This window comes from Carya illinoinensis, chromosome 3 (genome assembly GCF_018687715.1).
Source record: "Carya illinoinensis cultivar Pawnee chromosome 3, C.illinoinensisPawnee_v1, whole genome shotgun sequence".
In the NCBI taxonomy this organism is placed as follows: Eukaryota; Viridiplantae; Streptophyta; class Magnoliopsida; order Fagales; family Juglandaceae; genus Carya; species Carya illinoinensis.
The window spans coordinates 23,049,237-23,070,155 of record NC_056754.1 but is presented as its reverse complement, the minus strand read 5'-3'; the positions used below and the strand labels follow the sequence as shown (position 1 = coordinate 23,070,155).

Sequence of the window (20,919 nt, the reverse complement as noted above, 5' to 3'; positions counted from 1 at the left end):
TAATGTCAAGTGCTATCTTATGTGAAAATACGTTGTTGACAACGGTTTTATTTCTATTTAGAATTTCTCCAATACTTATGAAATGGATCGAGATCTTGTTATTTTCAGGTACCTGTCCCTCTTCAAGAGAAGACATTTCATGAAAAACCTCTTTAGAAGGATTATACTCTTCAGGAGTTTTTATTATGAGAGAATTTTGTATAAAATGGATGGATCTTATTGCTTGTTGTGTGGGTACGGCCTCTTCAGGAGCACCAATTTCTTTTCTTTGTGCTTTTCTCTTTCGGGATGCTTTATCTTTTGTATTAATATGTCTCACATGCTTTTAGACATGTCTTATGTTCATTAGACTACTAAATTTCTTAATTGTCCTACGAGGATTTCAATCTTCGCTTGGATTTTAGCAGGTAGAATATGAGACATTTTTATCTTATTGCATCTATAAATTAATTATCATCTGAACTTTCAGTTCACCTATGATAATCAAGATAATATCGAATTATTTCATTTTATTTGCTTCTAGCAAATTTTTCTTTCCACTCATGGTGGGAAAACTTTATAGTAAAAGAATCTTCTGGTTCTTTTATAGACATCCATAAGAAAATTATTTGACTTATCGTAATTGATTTCAGATGATCAAGTTAATCATGAAAAACATACAAATATTTTGAATCGTATCACTTTTGATACATCATAATATTTGATTCAATAGTTGTATAATATCATCTCAGAGAGAAAGCTGGTAATTTTTCCAATACGAGCTTCTAGCCTGAAATCATAGAAGTACTATAAAGATATTCATTACCACGTCCAAGCTTTTGGTTTCTTTGAAAAAAATGCACCATTATCTTATGAGATGATATAAATCAAATACCAGTCACTTCAAGGAATGATGTGGAACTAGTAAGACGTGACTAATGATTTCTTAACACAAACTTATTATTTTGCTCAGTCACTAAAAGACAAGATATAAGTTTAGAATATCTTGTAAACTTTCGCATTCAATAATTCAGAGGCACATTTGAGGCATTCATTTTAAACATATATTCTTTAGTGACTTTTCTCTACACAGTTTCAATTATGCAACTTCAAGTGCATTAATTATAACGAGTTTTTTGGAGGATCCTGATCTTTTGATACATGTATCACTCTCTTAAATTATCTCACAGAATCAATATATTTTTTATTATGAGATAATCAATAAAATTATAGGTTTAGGACGATCGTTCAGGGATGCTCCATTTTTATTTCAAGACGAATCTTATCATCAATAATTCATAATAAGTATAAAATAAATAAATAGAACTTGTATATAAACTATGTGAATAAAAATTGACCACAGATATAACTGAAATATAAATTATGAAAATTTTAATTCACTATAGATATAACCAAGATGTAAACTATGTGAATAAATATAGAATTTTATCAAGTAATAATAAGGAATATAATCTTTAATACTCACCTTAGGGATTGTAAATAATATATTGAAAAACTTACTTGAAGTAGAAGACTACTAATTTCATAATCAACAGAACCTCGTGTTGATAACATGTTATGTAACTAAAAGAGAAATGATATTGTAAGAGAAAGAGGATATTTGCAAGAAAAATATTTGTTATTCAATGCAAAACTTGATCATATATATACAAGTGAATGATATCCATATATATAAGAGTACAAAGAAGTCGGTATAGTTTAAATCTTAATTGATGATTAAAGATAGATCTTAATTGATGGCTCAATGGTCTTAATTAATAGTTAAAAATTAATCTTAATTAATAACTAAATGATCTTAATTAATAGTTAAAAATGGTCATATAAATAAGTTTATAACAATATATTCATACACATATATGAAAGAATAATTTATTGTGGATGAGGTTAATATTTATAAAAGAATCTTTATCCAAGTCAGACACTTATCATGATTTAACCCACAAACATTCTTTAAAGTATAGACCAGAAATATTAGACTAGAACATACTCATCACTTTGGTATTTATAGGATATATAATTTCAGGATAATATTTTGATGAGTTCTGTTCTATATAATTACTTTTATGTATTTTTTATATACGATAAGTACAATCCCACAAACCTAATTAACAAGAAGATAATGCACACAAGTATTAAACCATATACATATGTGTGTCTATATATATGTATGATCATTCTCTCCAAAGTCCCAAAACGTTTCCACCATCTTCACAACCCCAAAATCAATGAAGTTCTTCAGGTCATGTTACCGTCCCAAAGGCACCCCTGCGCCGCATCAGGAGGAAGCCAACACCAACGCCTATGTGTCGCTCACCTTGCCTTCCTCCAGGCGCAATAGGCGGACTGCAGGTCCCAAGTCCGCGTCTGCTAAGCATTGGAGGCCAGCGCTTTCGATGATATCCGAGGACAAAGTCGACGAAAACGGAGAACGGGTATCGGGAAATAAATTTTATTGTAAACCTAGATCGCTGCCCAATTCTCGCTCTCTCACTTACAGAGACGAGTTCAGGTACGTGCGTGTGTTTACGACAAAAGCATTCAACTGAACTTAAAGAAAAGATGGGTACTTTGTAGTAATTGTTTGTTAGATTTTGTTTTTCGTTTCCCTACGAACTGACTTTCGAAGAGATCGAATAGTTTTTAGTTTTTCCTTGGCTTTTAAAAGGGATCAGTATTTATGTTATGGTCTTGCTGAATTATTTGGTGATATGTTGATATGTTTGTTTCCAGGAACAACTCCATGCCGATTTTCTTTCCAGCAATCTCACCCACTCCGTTTATGTTCTGAGTTCGATTGGGGGTCCTTCTTTCTTTCTGTTTTGCTTTATATACTGTACATTGGTATTGTGGATGGATTAATATAAAGCAATAATATTTTATAAATTCCGTTTTCTTGTGTATGGATTGCGCACTATCATTCAAATATTTTTCATCCATTATCATTCAAAGCAATAAGACGTTCACACGTATGGAACTGTATCCCAACTCATGCCTTGTTCATGGGCATCAACGAAACGTCTTAGCCTAATACACAGGTTGGGATGATGTGCGCAATAATCCGGTCACTGGGTTCTTACGTGTTTTTTATGGTGAAAAGATCTACTTAGGGAGAGGACGCGTCTTGGATGCCACATAAACAGAGGTCTACGGATGGGAGTTATTCGGCTATATTTTGGTATTTAAATAGATGAGAATAGATATATATGTGGGCAACTTTTCGGTCAATGAGGACATTGAAGAGGTCCGATACGTGAAATGTTTATTTAAATAAAATAAAATATAGAATCAAAATTCAAACTCGAAATCAAGACAATATATTTTATTATTTAATTGTATATTGGGAAGAGAAGCTCCAATAGCCATCCCAACAGAATATAATGGTTGACTTTCCTAACCATTATATTCTATTATATGATTCACGCAAATCCAAGGATGGTTCTCTAAAACCATATTTCCTCATTGTGGAGAAGTCTCTGTTTAAATTATGACCCACTTAATCATAGTATAAAAGTTGTACAACGTGGCTGGGGCCAAGTTACTCAATTGTAGAAGATATGGCTTCTTGAATAGTACCTTTTCTTGACCCATAATTACATGGATTCAAGCATGCCACATGACCTCTTTGTGAATAAGCAAAGATATCCACGGTTGTTAAGGTTTTCATTGAAATCATTATAATCTGCCCAAGTGTTGACCATCAAGCTGGTACAACATGCTTGAAATGAATCATTTATGAAATTCTCAACATATGCTTTAGCTTTCATTTCCACCTCTGACATCAATTCCTTCCACTACAAGAAATTAGCCCTTTTGCAGCGCTTAAAATCCTTGTAAATACATTCAAAAAACGCTGCAATTAATCAATTGCAGCGTTATTACCCTCCTTGCATGTTCGACAGTATAAAAGTGATATTTTTGATCAATAGCAATGTTATTAGAAAAACACTGCAAAAGACCTCAGTTGCAGCATTTTTTAATCGCTGCAAAGTCGCTCATTTCACGCTGCAAAAGGCCACCCCATGTGATTGCCATGGCGCTGCATTTGATCAATTGCAGCGAAATTTATCCTTGCTATGTCACTAAATATCGCTGCAATAGCCTCCAACAACAGCAGCGCTACATTTAGTTCGTTGCTTTTGCCATTTTTTGCAACACTTGAAATCGCTGCAATTGATTTATAAGCGCTGCAATTGTGTACGTCAAAAGCAACATACCGTTCTAGCGCTGCTTTTGATTGTTTTTGCAAGGACTAAAATCGCTGCAAAAAATCAAAAAGCGCTGCAAATGTGCAAAAGCAACGCTTGCTTCCTGTGTTGCATTTTGCATACTTTTCAAGGACTAAAATCGCTGCAACTGATTATTTGCAACGAATTTTGCCTATTTGCAAAGAATAAAAATCGCTGCAAATACTTAATTACAAAATAAAAAAAAAATTACTACTGAAACATACAGTTTCAGTAATTTTTTTCACTTGTATTAGAAGCAAAGTTAGTAGATCAGCTAGGATTTAATTCCCTTTACTTAATAATACAAAGGGTACATAGAAAATGTTCTACAAAGTACATTCAGTATATAACAAGTAGAAATATGTTCAGTACATTCAGTATACAACAAGTAGAAATATGTTCAATACATAGCCAACCAGAAACTTCAAGTCGATCCTAAGTGCACTTCATCACTTTCAACTAAAAGTAATTGCTCCCATATTCAAAGGCATACCTGTATATGAGTTAGTTAGGAAAGACACAATACCTGTATATGAGTTAGTTAGGAAAGACACAATATCAGCTTAAACAAGTACCAATCATCTTGAGGATTACAATAATTCCTTGCTTACAACTAACAAAAGAACAAAACCAATACTTAACAAAACTTTTTCCAGTCATTCTCCTTGAGCAAGTGAAATATATAATAAAGTAAAATCCATATAAGTAAGCCCCAAACGCAAGATATAAAGTTTATTAGTTTATCGATACAATGAAGCCATTCTCCTTGAGCAAGTGAAATATATAAAATATATAAAGTTTATTAGTTTATTAGTTTATCGATACAATAGATTGTAGTTGAGTGCACATCCAGTAAAAATCAGCATTTTTGTTTTTTTGATAAGTAGATATCACAAATTTTGACAACCCAATGAGTATGCTATTTATAAGCCTAGTGTGACTACTGAGTGTAGGATCCATTATATTCATCAACAATAATATTAAATTACCAATCATTCTTACTAAAGCTGATGTGGAAGGTTTTTTTAATGCTACTGCTTTTACTAAGTTTATTAATCAGTCAATCTAAGTTTATTCATCAACAATGACATGAATATTTTTTAATGCTAAAACTGCTTTTACTAACTTGGGCCATTAAGAAGGAAAAACAGATGGTACATTAGTGAGTTTAACCTAATGTAGGAAAAACAGAGGAAAATGCAGATTCAAAAAATAAAAGAGAAAATGCATATTATTTAAGACTATTTTTGCAAAACAGATGGTACATTAGTGAGTTTAACCTCAAGGCTTCCTCCTGGAAACAAGCATGGCAGTCTTTATGCAAGAGTACATATAAACAGTACAAATCAATCCCAGCAAAAAATGAAGTTCTGACATGGACTAAAAAGAGAGGACTAAAATCACAGCAAAAATTTAAATGTTTGGGGCAAAATGGAGTAGAAAAATTGCACAACCTATTCTCACAATAGGTTTAGCAATTTTCCCTTGTTTATACACTCCCTCCATAGTACATATAAATTTATGGGTGTCTTCTTTATCCCAACACTTCCAACCCATGTTTCCCAACTTCCAACTCCTCTTTAATTAGATGCAGGGAGATAGGGAAAAATAATAATAATTCTTCAACATAGTAGTACATGGGATTATTCTAATTGACCAGAATGTCACATAGTAATGACTTATGGAAGGAAGAGTTTGTGGCAAACACCTGGTACCACAAAACAGTGATGTGAAATATTATTCCATCCATGAGAAGTGACAAAAAGGATATAAAATAAGACAACACATGGAAGAAAAAAAACATAGTCAAAATAACCTTCTAAAAATGTCCCTTTGTTGGATAACTTTAACCCCTCACTTTTCAAGTGATCATCTTTAAAGTAGTTTGAGAGATTAGAGCTGCATGCAAATCAGAAAGCACCTTCTTAGAGAACAAGATTGGAAAGCTTGTAGTCAGAAAGCAGTACTGACCAGGTAGTCAGAAAGCAGTACTGATCTTAGAAAACAATGACCAACATAAATAGCATAATGGCCTTAAGAAGACATAAAACGGCCAGCCAAACCAAAAATCTGATACAACTCAATCCACTAAACTGATAAGCATTGTATTAGACTCAAAAAGATATAAGCATCCTTTGTAGAGAGATTCAACTCAGGGCATACTACTTCACTCAATAAAAGGCATACAAAGAGCATACAAAACCTCTTTAAGTGTAGCATAGTTCATTTGGTAGCTCATTTGGTAGCATAGTTCCTCTTTAAGTGTAGCATAGTCCATAAGTGTAGCATAAAATCCCAGATCATAATGGTTGATATTCATTTGGTAGGTTGGCTCAAGATCTGAGGCCAACGGCATAGCAAAATCTGGAGCAAAGATGGTCATGGCAGTTTCCTGTGCGAAGGTTGGTGCCTCATATTTAAATTAATTTAATTTAAATCTTTTGTAAGTTCTTTGATTTATAACTATTTGGTAAAAGAACAAAAAAAACAAGATATGAAAGAAAGTGATTTACTCCTGCACCTTTTCCTATGCGTTTTTCTAGGTTCCCAAAGTTACTATAATTGTTGGTGGAAGCTTTGGTGCTGGAAATTATGCAATGTGTGGTCGTGCTTATAGTCCTGACTTCATGTTCCTTTGGCCAAATGCCAGAATTTCTGTAACGGGTGGTGCTCAGGTAGTCTTTTTTCACCCAATACAGTCTTGCATATGAATGATGTCATATTTTTGTTCGAGGTATATTGTTTCCTATGAGCAAAAAGATGGTAAAAGCATAAGATCTGCGTCTTTTTGAGTTTTAGTTAGATACCATGGCTTCCTGATTAACCAAATTATCTGCAGTGGAGAATGGTTCCCAAAGTGTTGAATTTATGATCTATCAATCTAAGTTGTTTCAAGTGTAGATTGGCATTGTTTTGTTTGAAAATTCAAGCTGCTGGTGTGCTGTCTCAAACTGAAAAAACTAACAAGAAAAGGCAAGGGATTCAGGTAAACGTTTGTGTCTTTGGGGGAAAGATGGCTTCCTATTTTTCTGCTGTGATTTTAGTCCTCTCTTTATGTATATATGGCATACCAAATGAATATCAACCATTATGGACATAGCTCACAATTACAAACTGATTTGCAGGTTGTGCAAATGAGAAGAGGTTTATACACTCCCTCCACTTGGTTATACACTCAACTAAACAAGCAATTTCTTGTAATTGGCTGATGAAGTTTCAGTTCATACAAAGTTTCTGCAATTTTCAACCCATGCAAGCAGCTATTCGCAACAAAACCATATTGTCTCTCTTCTCTCTTCTCTCTTGAAATGAACTCATGACTCAAAGCACATGAGGCAAAACAAGAAAAAAGATAAAGCCAAACTTCCAAGGAATAGCCACCACCACATGATGAGCATGAAGCCAAGAAACACAAAAATTTCCACTTTCTTGAAACTGGTTTTCTGGGCTTCTCAAAACCAAAAGTGATATTGGATAATTAGTAACTTAAATACGGGATTTCGATTTCAAGCAAAAATTAAACACATCAGAGGACAAACAGGATAAAACTAGACTCCAAAAATACTGCACCTCAAATACCCACATCAACCCGTAGACAAAAAGCAGTTATAATACAAAAAATTTGTGCAAGAAATGAGATGCTTTCAGATTCAAATAACTATCAACCGTAAACCTACAAAAAGCTGCCATTTTTTAAAATCAACCAGGGCGGATGAAGGGGGAGAGAGAGACAAAATGGTTGCAGAGATACCTGTGGTGAAGTTGGGTATGTAAATACCCAAGAGTCTCGTCCTCCCGTTTGGCTTCCGATACAAAAAGATATCGGTAATTTAAATACTTCGATGGTAACGAAGGAGGACCAGAGCTCGTATGGGGAGGAAACGATGGCCGTTGCTGGTGCGGACGGAAAAGGAAGTGGAGGAGAAACTAGGGTTCGGGATGTAGTCGACGATGGAGGTAGATTTCACGGCGTGTGTATCACGGTGGTTACCGGGGCATTGAAGGTTGTATGAAATGGGCGAGCAAGTCGAAGTGGAGGAGGAGTTACAGAGTGGGTCTGATTTCGGGGGGAAAATCTAAAACTTAAAGTGTTTGGCGCCTCGATCTATTAGCAACGATGGTAGCCCGTTGTAATAAACATTATACCTATTGCAGCGCATACTTTCGCCTCTATAAATCAAAAAAGCGCTGCAAAAAAAATTTTCATTGTGTGACTCACCTATTACAACAAACGCTTGCAAGGACAAAAAATTCGTTGCAAAAAATAACATATTGCAGCGAATTGTTTTGCAACACTATAAAAATCGCTGCAAAAGGCCTAAATCCTTGTAGTGTTCCCGAGAGTAAAAGGACTTGGTGGTTGATAACCAGGTCCATATTCAACAATACTCTTCACAAAGTCCTCGAAAATGGGATAGACAATGACACCATAGGATGAATGCCAAATAAGAAGAACAACTTAGCCAATTATTTATCCAGTACCAATTGACACTTATCCTTTTCGTTACATGCATTTGGCGCACGTGATGACGAAGGAGTGGAAAGATTATCACCTTCTCTAACGCTATCAATTTCTTTATATAGATTTGGGCCATGAGACGCTGAGAGAATTGAGTAATTTTCATCCTCAACTTGTGATTTATCAGCTTTCTTATTAGGAGTGTCGAGTACTTTTCTCATTGCTAACTTAATATCTCGTGGCACTTGTTCACAAACTTCAATATCATGGCCCTCACGTCCAGACAAATACCATTTAATCCTATAAACACCTCCCAAAATTTGACCATGACAAAATTTACAGGAAAAACGACCATTTTTTAAATCCTCTGCATACTCCCAAAACTGGTCTTTTGGTCTAACCATGTTTAATTTTGATCCTATATTTTTTTTTTTTTGAAAAGAAGAACCTCAATTCATATTCAACTTAAAGCATTGAAGCTTGGATACACGAGGGGATTCCCTCCAATACAATGCTCTCCTCAGAGAGTTTAAGTGCATCTTTTGCTAGCAAATGAGCTATAACATTACAGGACCTTGGGACAAATTGCATAGAACACTGTAACATCGACTTAATCTTGTGCCTAATGTCTTGGATGATCATGCCTCCTGAGTTCCACTTCACTAAGTCACAGTTAATGTCATCCACCACTGCCTTAGCATCTCCCTCTAGAATAACTCTATTTATATGTAGCTGTTGGCACAGAGAGATTGCTTTAAGAGCTCCTAGTGCCTCTGCTAATACAGGATCTGGAAATGAGGCCCTTTGACATCTGAGTGTAGCCACAACCTTGCCCCTCCAATCTCTAATGATCACTCCTATGCCTATTCTGCATTTGGCCCTGTCCACCGAGGCATCCCAGTTGGCCTTGTGAAACTGATCAGGAGGAGCACACCAGTAGGACTGAACTTGGTTTGCAGCTGCTCTTCCTGCCCCTACTTTCTGGTTTGCCTCTCTATAATCAATAACTTTCTGGTTGGCAGCCCTTACAAGTGCATTGGGGTCCAAGAACTCTCCATCAAACACATAACTGTTTCTTCTCCTCCACAGCATGTATGCAGTTTCAGCAAAGACTGCAAAGCTGTGCTCATCTAATCCATCGAGCAGCTCTGTAACCAACTCCTTAAATGGAATGTCCACCACCTTTAGCTTCTGTAAACAGTTTGGATTGAATCCCCACACATCTTGGGCAGAACAGCAAGACCAAAGTGCATGAGTAGTAGTTTCTGTTTCAGAAATACAGATTGGACACAAAGGGGATAAAGCAATTTTCCTCTTCACTAGTTGCTGTTTTGTAGGCAGTGAGTCATGACAGGCTCTCCATAAGAGCATGCGTGTGGCACTTGGTACCTTTAATTTCCAGAGTCTAGTCCATAAGTCACTCTTCTGTCCTAATTGAGAGGACTGTCCTTTATGTTCTGCTACCATTTCTCCTGCCAGGTAGTAAGCACTCCTAACCGAGAATTTACCATCACTAGTACACCTCCATATTAGCTTGTCTTGAGCGTTACACACACTAATAGGAATTCTACTCACTAGCACCACTTCCTCCTCCGTGAAGACCTTTTTAAGAGTTTCCATATTCCATTCCCTTGTTGCTCGGTCAATTAGTGCAGACACCCTACTAGAAGCATATTCATCTTGTAGAGGGGACTGAACTTTGTAGGAAGAGGGTCTCGGGATCCACTTGTCTGCCCAAATATGCACTGAATCACCATTTCCTATTCTCCATGTAAGGCCCTCTTGCAGAACTGGTCTAGCCTCCATGAAGCTTCTCCATAGGAAGGAGGCATTACTCCCCACCTTGGCCTTTAGGAAATCTGTCCTGAAGAAGTACTTAGCTTTAAGTACTCTTGCTGCTAGGGAAGAGGGATGTTGTATGATCCTCCATCCCTGCTTTGCTAGTAGAGCCAGGTTAAACTCTTCAAAGTCCCTATAACCTAGCCCTCCTTCCTTTTTTGATTTTCCCATTTGTTTCCATGGGATCCATTGAGTCTTGGTCTTTTCTTCTCTGCTGCCCCACCAGAACTTTTTCATTAGCTTGTTTATTGCATTTAGCACTACCCTTGGGAGTTTGAAGATGCTCATGCAATAAGTTGGAATTGCCTGGACTATAGACTTCATCAGAACTTCCTTGCCTGCCTGTGAAAGGAATTTAACCTTCCAGTTGTTCATTCTGTTTCTTATGGACTCCAGGATAGGTCTGAAAGCTGCCACTTTGTGCCTTCCTACATATGAAGGGAGGCCTAGGTATTTCTCATATGTTCTTGCTTCACTCAGACTAGCTCCTGCCAGTATAGCTTCCTTGGTTTCAGTACGTGTGTTCTTACTGAAAAACAGTGCAGTTTTCTCCATGTTTAATCTCTGACCAGATGCATTTTCATACTGGTTTAGTATGCTGTACAGCCTGCTCCATTCCAGTGGATTTGCTTTGCAAAAGAGTAAACTATCATCTGCAAAAAAGAGGTGGTTAACCAATAAAGTGCCTCGAGCAAAAGGAAACCCAGAGATAAATCCTTTTTCCTCAGCTTTGTTTAGCATCCTGCCAAGTACCTCTGAACAAAGAATAAAAAGATAAGGGGATAAAGGATCCCCTTGTCTTAATCCTCTTGAAGGATGAAAAGGTTTCTAAGGAATTTTGTTCACCATCAAAGAGTAACTCACTGTTTCCACACAGGTCTTGATCAGACCAATCCATCTGTCATCAAAGCCAAAGCTCTTCAAAGCCTCTGCCAAGAAATCCCACTCAATACGGTCATATGCCTTGCTCATGTCCAGCTTGACTGCCATGTACCCTTCTTTCTTACCCCTCATTCTATGTTGCATAGAGTGCATAGCCTCATATGCTACAACAATGTTATCTGAGATTAATCTACCCGGCACAAAGGCACTTTGAGAGGGTGAGATGAGCAAAGGGAGTATCCTTTTCAGCCTATTTGCCAGCACTTTAGACACAACTTTATAAAGCACATTGCACAAGCTTATAGGTCTGTATTCAGAGACAAGAGCTGACTTTTTCTTCTTTGGGATTAGGACTATATAAGTTTCATTAAGCCTGCCCACCCCTCTTTCACCAGACAGCACCTCTTTAACTGCCATATATACTGCAGGCCCCACACACATCCAGTGATCTTGGTAAAAACCTGCTGAAAAGCCATCAGGGCCTGGTGCACTCATCGAATCCATTTCAAAAACAGCTTGTTTCACCTCATCAAAGCTACATTCCTTCACTAGCTGCCTGTTCATATCTATGGTTACTCCTGGTTCAATGTCCCTCAAAACTTCCTCAATGTTTCGAGGGTTTGAGGACTCAAACAAGTTCTGATAGTATTCTTGGAACAAAGAACTGATCTCCTCTTGATTTCTAGCCACCTGTCCAGTTTCATTTCCAACCACCCTTATTGCATTCCATTGTCTCCTTTGAGTAGCACACTTGTGAAAGTATTTAGAGTTTCTATCCCCTTCTTTTAACCAAAGCTGTTTAGACCTTTGTCTCCATCTAACTTCCTGTTCCTTCAGCAAGTCATCTATCTCTCCCTGCAGCCTTTTTATCTCATCATTTAATTCTCCCTTATTAGCATCTAGAACCTCTTGTAATATGCTTCTTTTTTGCTGTAAAATTCTCTTCTTTCTCCCTCCCAAAGATTTTGCCCAATCCTGTAATTTGTTTTTGCACTTGATTAGGCTGTTCTGGATCCCATGGATAGGATTATCGCCTCTCATACTAGATTCGCAGGTATTTTTTACTACTTCCTTACACTCTTCTATTTTTGACCAGCTAGCTTCATAACGGAAGATCTTGCTACCTCTGCTACTTAAGTCATCCTCACTCATGCAGGAAACTAATAAAGGGGAGTGGTCAGATTGAAGAACTGGAAGTACCTGCACTCTTGTCTGGTGGAAGGACAGATGCCATTGGTGGTTGCCAAAAGCACGATCCAATCTTTCTTTAATGAAAGCATTCCCTTCCCTTTTATTGCTCCAAGTGAATTTTGATCCTTCATAGCCTAAATCACTGAGCTCACACTCATCAAGCGCTTCTCTAAAGTATTCCATTTGAGAGAAAGTCCTGTTACCTCCACCATGCTGCTCCTTATTGGTGAGCAGTTCATTGAAGTCGCCACAGCATAGCCAAGCCATCTGACCCTCTGGTTTAAGCCTTCTGAGCAAGTTCCAGCTTAATTTCCTTTTCTCCACCACAGGATTCCCATAAAAGCCTGTCACCATAACCTTTTGTCCTCCCTCATTCTGACTTACTAGCAGAGAAATGTGACTCTGGGAATAAGAGTAAAGATCCACTTGCATCTCGGCTTTCCATATCATTGCTAACCCCCCACTTCTCCCTACACTGTCCACAACAAAACTTTCATCAAAACCCACCTTGTTTCTCACACCCTCCACTCTATCCCTCCTGCATTTTGTTTCTGACAGGAAGACTATTCTTGGGCCCTTCTCCTTCACCAAAAGGTGAAGTTCTCGAACTGTCCGAGGGTTCCCAAGCCCTCGGCAGTTCCAGCTTAAGATGATCATAGTGGTTGGCAGGGCTGCAGAGCAGCCAGTGCCATAGGAAAATCTTCATCCTCTTCATCCCTTAAAGACAGTTTGTTTTTTTTGGCCAATTCACCATTCGATAAATCCTGTGCTTTTCTTTTGCATTTCTGGCTTTGTTTGGACATGTCATTGTTGTGCCTTAAGCTGCCCTGAAAATAAACACAAAATAGATAGAGACAATATTTAAGTGGTTCGGCAATTTGCGTACGTCCACTGAGCGGAAACACTATATTCAAAACAACTCTATCTCAAATGGCACATACACACACTTCTCACACTTCTCTCTCTCAATGGGATGATCTTCCCTTCATATGACCTCTCCTATTTATAGGAGAGGTTGAACCCATCTCCCTCCAGATTACATTCGTTGGACACAAGGTGGAGATGCTCAATGTCCATTTCACATGCAAGCACATGGAGAAACACAATCATGTGAATTGGACACCACCAACACATGGGCACACATAGTGGATGACACACATGGGGTGGGTGGATGGCACACATGGGGTGGTCCCTCAACAATCACCCCCTCCACCCAAGTGTGCCACATTAGGATACTGCATGTTGTATCCTTCCAATGATTTCATCCCTTTATCGAAATGTTCGCTTGCCATGAGAGATCTCCGCTACCAAATGTGCCCTAAGGCGCCAGTGCACCCGTGGGTGCTCAGCAGTATGAGATATTAATCAAGTCCAAACAGTGTTGGAACTTGATCCCGGTGACGACCTTTGTCAACATATCTGCTGGATTATCTTCAGTGCCAATCTTCTGAAGTAGAATGTCCCCTTCTTCCAATATCTCACGTACGAAGTGGAAACGGACATCTATATGCTTTGTTCGAGAGTGATATACTTGATTTTTGGCCAGATGAATTGCACTCTGACTGTCACAGTAAACGGTAACCTCTTGTTGCTTAAAGCCCAAGTCTGTTACCAATCCCTGTAACCAAATGGCTTCTTTCACAGCTTCTGTTACAGCCATGTATTCAGCCTCAGTTGATGACAGTGCAATTGTTGACTGCAAAGTTGATCGCCAACTAACTGGTCCTCCAGCCATAGTGAACACATATCCAGTTGTCGATCGGCGTTTGTCAAGATCACCTGCATAGTCTGAGTCAACATACCCAGTTACTAGACTATCTCCACCCTTCTCGAACTTCAAACCAATATCTACGGTTCCTAAAATGTACCGTAGAATCCACTTAGCCGCATGCCAATGAGTTTTTCCAGGATTATGCATATAGCGGCTAATTAAGCTAACGACCTGGGAGATATCAGGTCGTGTACACACCATGGCATACATTAAGCTTCCTACAACACTTGCATATGGGACATTTCTCATGTAGTCCCGCTCTTCATCAGTTTTAGGAGACTGCAATGCACTGAGCTTGAAATATGGGGCCATTGGAGTATTCACCGGCTTCGTCTTTGAGTCGATGTTGAAGCGTTGCAGTATTCTCTTCAGATACTGCTTCTGAGTAAGGTGAACTGTACCTTTCACCCTATCTCTGCTGATCTCCATCCCCAGTATTCTTCGAGCTTCTCCCAGATCTTTCATGTCAAACTCACGACTTAACTGAGTTTTTAAGCGATCTATCTCTCCATTGCTTTTACATGCAATTAACATATCATCTACATATAAAAGCAAATAAATGAAAGATCTATCTGTAAGTTTTCTGAAATATACACAATGATCGTATTGGCAACGAGTGTATTTCAGATCCATCATAAAGCGGTCAAACCGCTTATACCATTGCCGAGGTGACTGCTTCAAGCCATAGAGAGACTTCTTCAGACTGCATACCCAATTTTCTTTGCTAGCTTCTTTGAATCCTTCTGGTTGAGACAGATAAATCTCCTCTTCCAGATCACCATGTAAGAAAGCTGTCTTTACATCAAGCTGTGCTAACTCAAGATCATATTGTGCTACCAAAGCTAGCAATATCCGAATGGATGAATGCTTCACAACAGGAGAGAATACTTCACTGTAGTCAATTCCCTCTGTCTGAGCGTAGCCCTTGGCTACCAACCTAGCTTTGTATCACACTCCATTCTTAGCAGCTTGATCATCTTTCTGATTGAAGATCCACTTACAGCCAATTGTCTTCTTTCCTTTTGGAAGCGGCACAAGCTCCCAAGTCTGGTTCTGGTGAAGAGACTGCATCTCTTCATTCATTGCCTTTGTCCATTCAACTTGTTCACTGGACTGTATGGCTTCTCTGTAAGTGGTTGGGATCTCACCCCCTTCAGCTGGTAATGCATATGTTACATAGTCTGTATAACGTGACGGTACACGTTTCTCTCTTCTCGGTCTATTGGTTGCTATTGATTCAGGTTGTATTGGAGGTACTGTGACTGGACTATCAACCTCATCTTGTCCGTGCTCTCCATTTGTTTCTCCTGAATCCTTTCGAGTGAAAAACTCCACCTTTTGCGAATCACCAGGTGTTTCGCTATCATGGCTGCATTCACTGGAATCTCTATGCTTATGTGACTTAAGCATCTCAGATTCGTTGAAGGTAACATCTCTACTGATAATCACCTTTTTAGACTCTATGCACCAGAGTCTATACCCTTTTACACCAGTACTAAAGCCCAAGAATTTTGCTTTCTTGGCTCTAGGATCAAGCTTACTCTCTTTAGCGTGATAGTAAGCAGGACATCCGAAAACGTGTAAAGAGTTATAATCAGTAGCATGTGTACCTCTCCACATTTCAGTGGGTGTCTTCCCGTCATTGGCAGATGCGGGTAGTCGGTTGATGAGGTGGCAGGCATATGTCACAGCTTCAGCCCAAAATTGTTTACTGAATCCAGCATCCAGCAACATACATCGTACTTTCTCTAGTAAAGTACGATTCATTCGTTCTACCACACTATTCTGCTGCGGTGTACCTCGTACTGTGAAGTGTCTTACAATTCCCTCTCTCCGGCATACTTCCATGAAGGGATCTGAAGTGTATTCACCTCCATTATCAGATCTGAGCCGCTTGATCTTTCTGCCGGTCTGAGTCTCAACCATTTTCTTCCAATCAAGGAAGATTTTCAGCACTTCATCCTTATTCTTCATCGTATACACCCACACACGACGAGAATAATCATCCACAAAAGTCACAAACCAGTGTTTACCTCCCAAAGATGCACTTTGGGTAGGTCCCCAAACATCGGAGTGCACATAGTCAAGTATTCCCTGTGTATTGTGTACTGCGGTTCCAAACTTGATCCGCCTCTGCTTCCCCAATACACAGTGCTCACAGAAAGACAGTTTACCAGTCTTGGCACCTTTGAGTAAGCCTTGCTTCACCAGTGTTTGCAAAGCTTTTTCTCCTGCGTGTCCCATACGCATATGCCACAGACTGGAGGTGTCATCATCAGTCTCATCTAGCTTCTCACAGCCTGTGGAAGCTCTTCCAGCAACAGTACTTCCTTGCAAGAAGTACAAGTTTCCTCACCTCAAACCCTTCATAGCCACCTGAACTCCCATTAGTACTTTGAGAGTTCCGTCTTCAATGGTGATTCTGAATCCCTTTGAATCCAGAGCTCCCAGTGAGATGAGATTCTTCCGCAAGTCCGGAATGTATCGAACTTCTGTCAGAGTCTTGACGCTACCATTGTGCAGCTTTAGCCGAATGCTACCTATTCCCTGAGTCTTACAGGCACTGTCATTTCCCATAAGTACTGTTCCACCTTCAATCTTTGTGAAGTCAGTAAACCAGTCCCGATTGGGACACATGTGATAGGTACATTTGGAATCCATAATCCATTCATCGGAATGACAAATGGATGATGAACTTATCAAGGAAAAATCTGAATCATCATCTCTATCCACGACATTGGCTGTGGTGGGTTGATTCTGCTGTTGTCCCTTCAGCTTGGGACAATCCTTCTTCCAGTGTCCTTTGTTGTGACAAAAGGAACACTCGTCTTTGGCGAGCTTTCTTCCGACTGATGAACCACGTGATGTGGCTCGGGTTTTCGATTGAAAACCTTTCTTCTTTCCAGGATACCTTGACTGGGGTCTCCCTCTTGCTGTTAGCGCTTCACTTGATGTATCTTGTTGTACCTGTTTATCTTTTCTCTGGTACTCATTGCTAATTAAAGAGCTAGATACATCTTCAAAACTAATCTTTTCCTTCACATACAATAGAGTAGTAATCAAATGCTCATATGTATCAGGCAAGGAATTTAGCAAAAGTAAAGTTTTATCTTCATCTTCGATTTTAACATCTAAATTTAACAAATCAACAAGAATTTGGTTGTAACTATTCAGATGTTCAGTCATTGAAATACCTTCACGAAATTGGAATCTGAAGAGCTTCTTCTTCAAGTGCAAACGGCTTTCAATGCTCTTCTTCATGAACTTATCCTCTAATTTCTGCCAAAGTACCCTAGCATTTGTCTCTCTCATGACAAAATACTTTTGTTCTTTGGTAAGGCATAATCGGATTGTACTACAAGCTTGAGTATTAAGCTTCTTCCAACCCTGATCAGTTATATCGTCTGGCTTTCCCTCCAACGCAATATCCAACTTTTGTTGGATCAAAACGTCCATAACTTCACACTGCCACATGCCGAAGTTGCTTGTTCCATCGAACTTCTCAACTTCAAACTTGGCATTTGACACGGTGGACCGACGTCTAGAGCTACTGGCATTTTCAGAGCCCCTATCTCTTCCAGATCTTTCCATTTGAATTTAGAAAATTTAGACACAAAATTTCAAAATTCTAACCGTACGGATGAGTCCGGAATGATCCAAATAGTCGGAAAGCACTATTTGATCGTTGAAATCAGACTCCAAATGGCTTAGATCAAGCCCAAAGTGGATCTGGAAAACGGACGGTTCTGATCGTCTGGCGCGTGGGATACAGCAGATGCACGTGCCGATCTTCTAGGGGCGCGTGTGGGCTCCTCCAATGTTCGTTTTCGATGCCGTTTGCGGCAACGGATCCGTCTTGACGAGAGGAACGTTGTGGTGTGATCAAAAGTTGATTCCGATCAACTGCAATTTTCTGGGTAGCACGAACCGAAGCTCTGATGAATTTTTACCGTAGAAATGAATAGTACCTCACTAAGTCAGTTCCCAGGAAAGATTGGAGGGTCACAATGGACACACTTAAAATTTCCAATCTCCTAGACAGAACCTCCTTAGACTGTACGTATCCACACTACCACACTAAAATTTCACCCCACAAAAAGAGCCTAATTGGCTCTGATACCAATTGTTGTGCCTTAAGCTGCCCTAAAAATAAACACAAAATAGATAGAGACAATATTTAAGTGGTTCGGCAATTTGCCTACGTCCACTGAGCGGAAACACTATATTCAAAACAACTCTATCTCAAATGGCACATACACACACTTCTCACACTTCTCTCTCTCAATGGGATGATCTTCCCTTCATATGACCTCTCTTATTTATAGGAGAGGTTGAACCCATCTCCCTCCAGATTACATTCGTTGGACACAAGGTGGAGATGCTCAATGTCCATTTCACATGCAAGCACATGGAGAAACACAATCATGTGAATTGGACACCACCAACACATGGGCACACATAGTGGATGGCACACATGGGGTGGGTGGATGGCACACATGGGGTGGTCCCTCAACAGTCATGACCAGCCACTAAGTTTTGATTAGTTGAGGGGATCCTAAACTCACGTGCTCTTCTTTTCCAACTATTCCCTTTACGTGGTCCCTTCTTTCCTTCTTTAGCCTCCTCCACTACAGCTGGGCCCATCTGTACAATAGGTACTTTTAACAGAATTGTTGGCGTGCCTCCCCCACTTTCCTTATGTGTGCCTGTCTCCTCAGCATGCACCACCGATTCCACTAGCCTGACAACTTTATTCCTTGCACTGAAAGTTGCATTTTCCCCATCCCCGTGTAATGATTGGCTGCCTTCCTGCTGTCCACCTACCTCTGGTGTCTTGCTATAACTGTCACCTTCCTTATTGTAGTCATCTGAGAGTAACCGCCGGCAACTCTCCGATGAACTCCCATCAGCTTTCTCCTTCCCAACCTTCTCTGCAGATTGAATAAGTCTTTTACTGCTCGCCCTCAACCAAGCTCCATACTGCTGTCCAGAGCTAACCCCAGCTTGCTTTCCCACCTCCAGTTTTTCACAACCTCCTTCTCCATGTTTAATGGCTCCACAGTGATAGCAGAAGTTATTCAGCCTTTCGTAACGAAAAGGAATCCAATACTTCTCACCATCCATGTTAATGAACCTGCCTCTAGCTAGAGGTTTGGTAATATCCAACATGACCTTCACACGTAGGAATTTTCCCCAACATGTTTCACTACCATTTGTATCCACCATAAGAACCTTTCCCAAAGAATTACCCAGCCTCTCCCCCATGCTCACGGACATACCAGCAAAAGGCATGTCATGACATTGAATCCAAAATGGTTCATTACAGAACTGCATGTCCTTAACAGACTTGGCACCTTCACAGTCCTGAATACACAGCAGGCACTTGTCAAAAGACCATGGACGTCCATTCATCACTCTTGTTTTATCTGTCTTCGTATTGAACTCCACCAGAAACATATTCCTACCCACTTCTTTGAAAGCCACTCTCCCCTCTGCATTCCATATTTTTGGCAAAGTGTTCATTAAAGCTCCTCTGTTGGTTTCCTTGTCTGAGATTAGGCATATCATTAAACATAGCTTGCTTTTAGATGCTGATAACGAGAGCTCTTCTGAGCTTACCTCAATCTCCTGTTTTTCCTCGTCTGTAAGTTTCAGACCCTCATAAAGGGACGTCAAGTCCCCAGCCAGATGACCCATCTCCACAGACCTTGGTCCGAGAGAAATACTCAAAGTTTTCCACAGGAAACTTGAGAGAAAACCTTACTCTCACTAGGTGAGAGAAGGACAGGCCGGGCTTTTTAACAGAATCTGTTACTGTTCGTAATTTTGATCCTATATTAGAGATCGAGTCACATAAAGTTAAATAAGTGATCGAGGTGTACTCAATTGATTCAAACAAGAAAATCAAGCATAAAACGAAATCAATGATCATGAGTACGACAGAGAACAAATCATCTCTTCACACATCTTCATGGCCGCAAACAGTGCTCAAAACGGTTGAGAAAAGAAAACATAAGATTTATCATCATAAATATATATAAATTCTCAGAGAGAAAGAGAGAGAGAGGGTACCGTACCAAGCTAATGGAAATCTACGTTGCCTTGTGAAGTTCTCTCGCGCCCGGAATGGAAGTGCTGGAGCCGTACGTGGAAGCACATCTAAGGTCTCCTCTCCTCTGATGGCAAGACTCTCCGAATTCCAGATCTGCCTCAAAAATCAACATTTGCTGGACTTTGTAACAATGGGCACCCTGAACTTTGAAGTCCACACCTGCCCAATTTTGAATACAAAAGAAATCTGGTGACTTTTGATTCCTGTTCCGCTATCTTTTTGCTTTTTTACTCTCTCTCGGCAATTGCACTCCACTTTTGACCCAAAGATGTTTAAATTCACTTTCTTTCATTTTTCCTTTTCATCGTTTTTAAATATATTTAAATATTTTTAAAATATAAAAAATATTCCAATACACTAATATTTAATTTCTTAACTATTAAATAAAAATAATAAAAAAATTAAAATACATGAACGATTAAAATGTGAGAGCAAATTC

The 20,919-nt window shown here is 39.2% G+C and overlaps 2 protein-coding genes across 2 annotated transcripts; one reads left to right on the top strand and one right to left on the bottom strand.

Annotated features, from left to right (window-relative positions):
• The first annotated feature begins 2,136 nt into the window (after positions 1–2,136).
• LOC122305666 lies at positions 2,137–2,900 on the top strand. The gene is made up of 2 exons (XM_043118238.1): positions 2,137–2,509; positions 2,731–2,900. The coding sequence occupies exons 1-2, from the start codon at positions 2,226–2,228 to the stop codon at positions 2,786–2,788; spliced, it is 342 nt and encodes a 113-aa protein (XP_042974172.1). The 5' UTR covers positions 2,137–2,225; the 3' UTR covers positions 2,789–2,900.
• A 15,977-nt stretch (positions 2,901–18,877) lies between these two features.
• LOC122304628 lies at positions 18,878–20,065 on the bottom strand. The gene has a single exon (XM_043116888.1). The coding sequence runs from the start codon at positions 20,063–20,065 to the stop codon at positions 18,878–18,880; it is 1,188 nt and encodes a 395-aa protein (XP_042972822.1).
• Positions 20,066–20,919: the final 854 nt, after the last annotated feature.

Excerpts from the sequence above, each read along its gene's own strand:
- LOC122305666 (XM_043118238.1), top strand. The coding sequence starts at position 2,226 with ATGAAGTTCTTCAGGTCATGTTACCGTCCCAAAGGCACCCCTGCGCCG. Across the intron at positions 2,510-2,730 it reads ACTTACAGAGACGAGTTCAG|GAACAACTCCATGCCGATTT; the intron begins GTACGTGCGTGT and ends GTTTGTTTCCAG.
- LOC122304628 (XM_043116888.1), bottom strand. The coding sequence starts at position 20,065 with ATGGGTCATCTGGCTGGGGACTTGACGTCCCTTTATGAGGGTCTGAAA.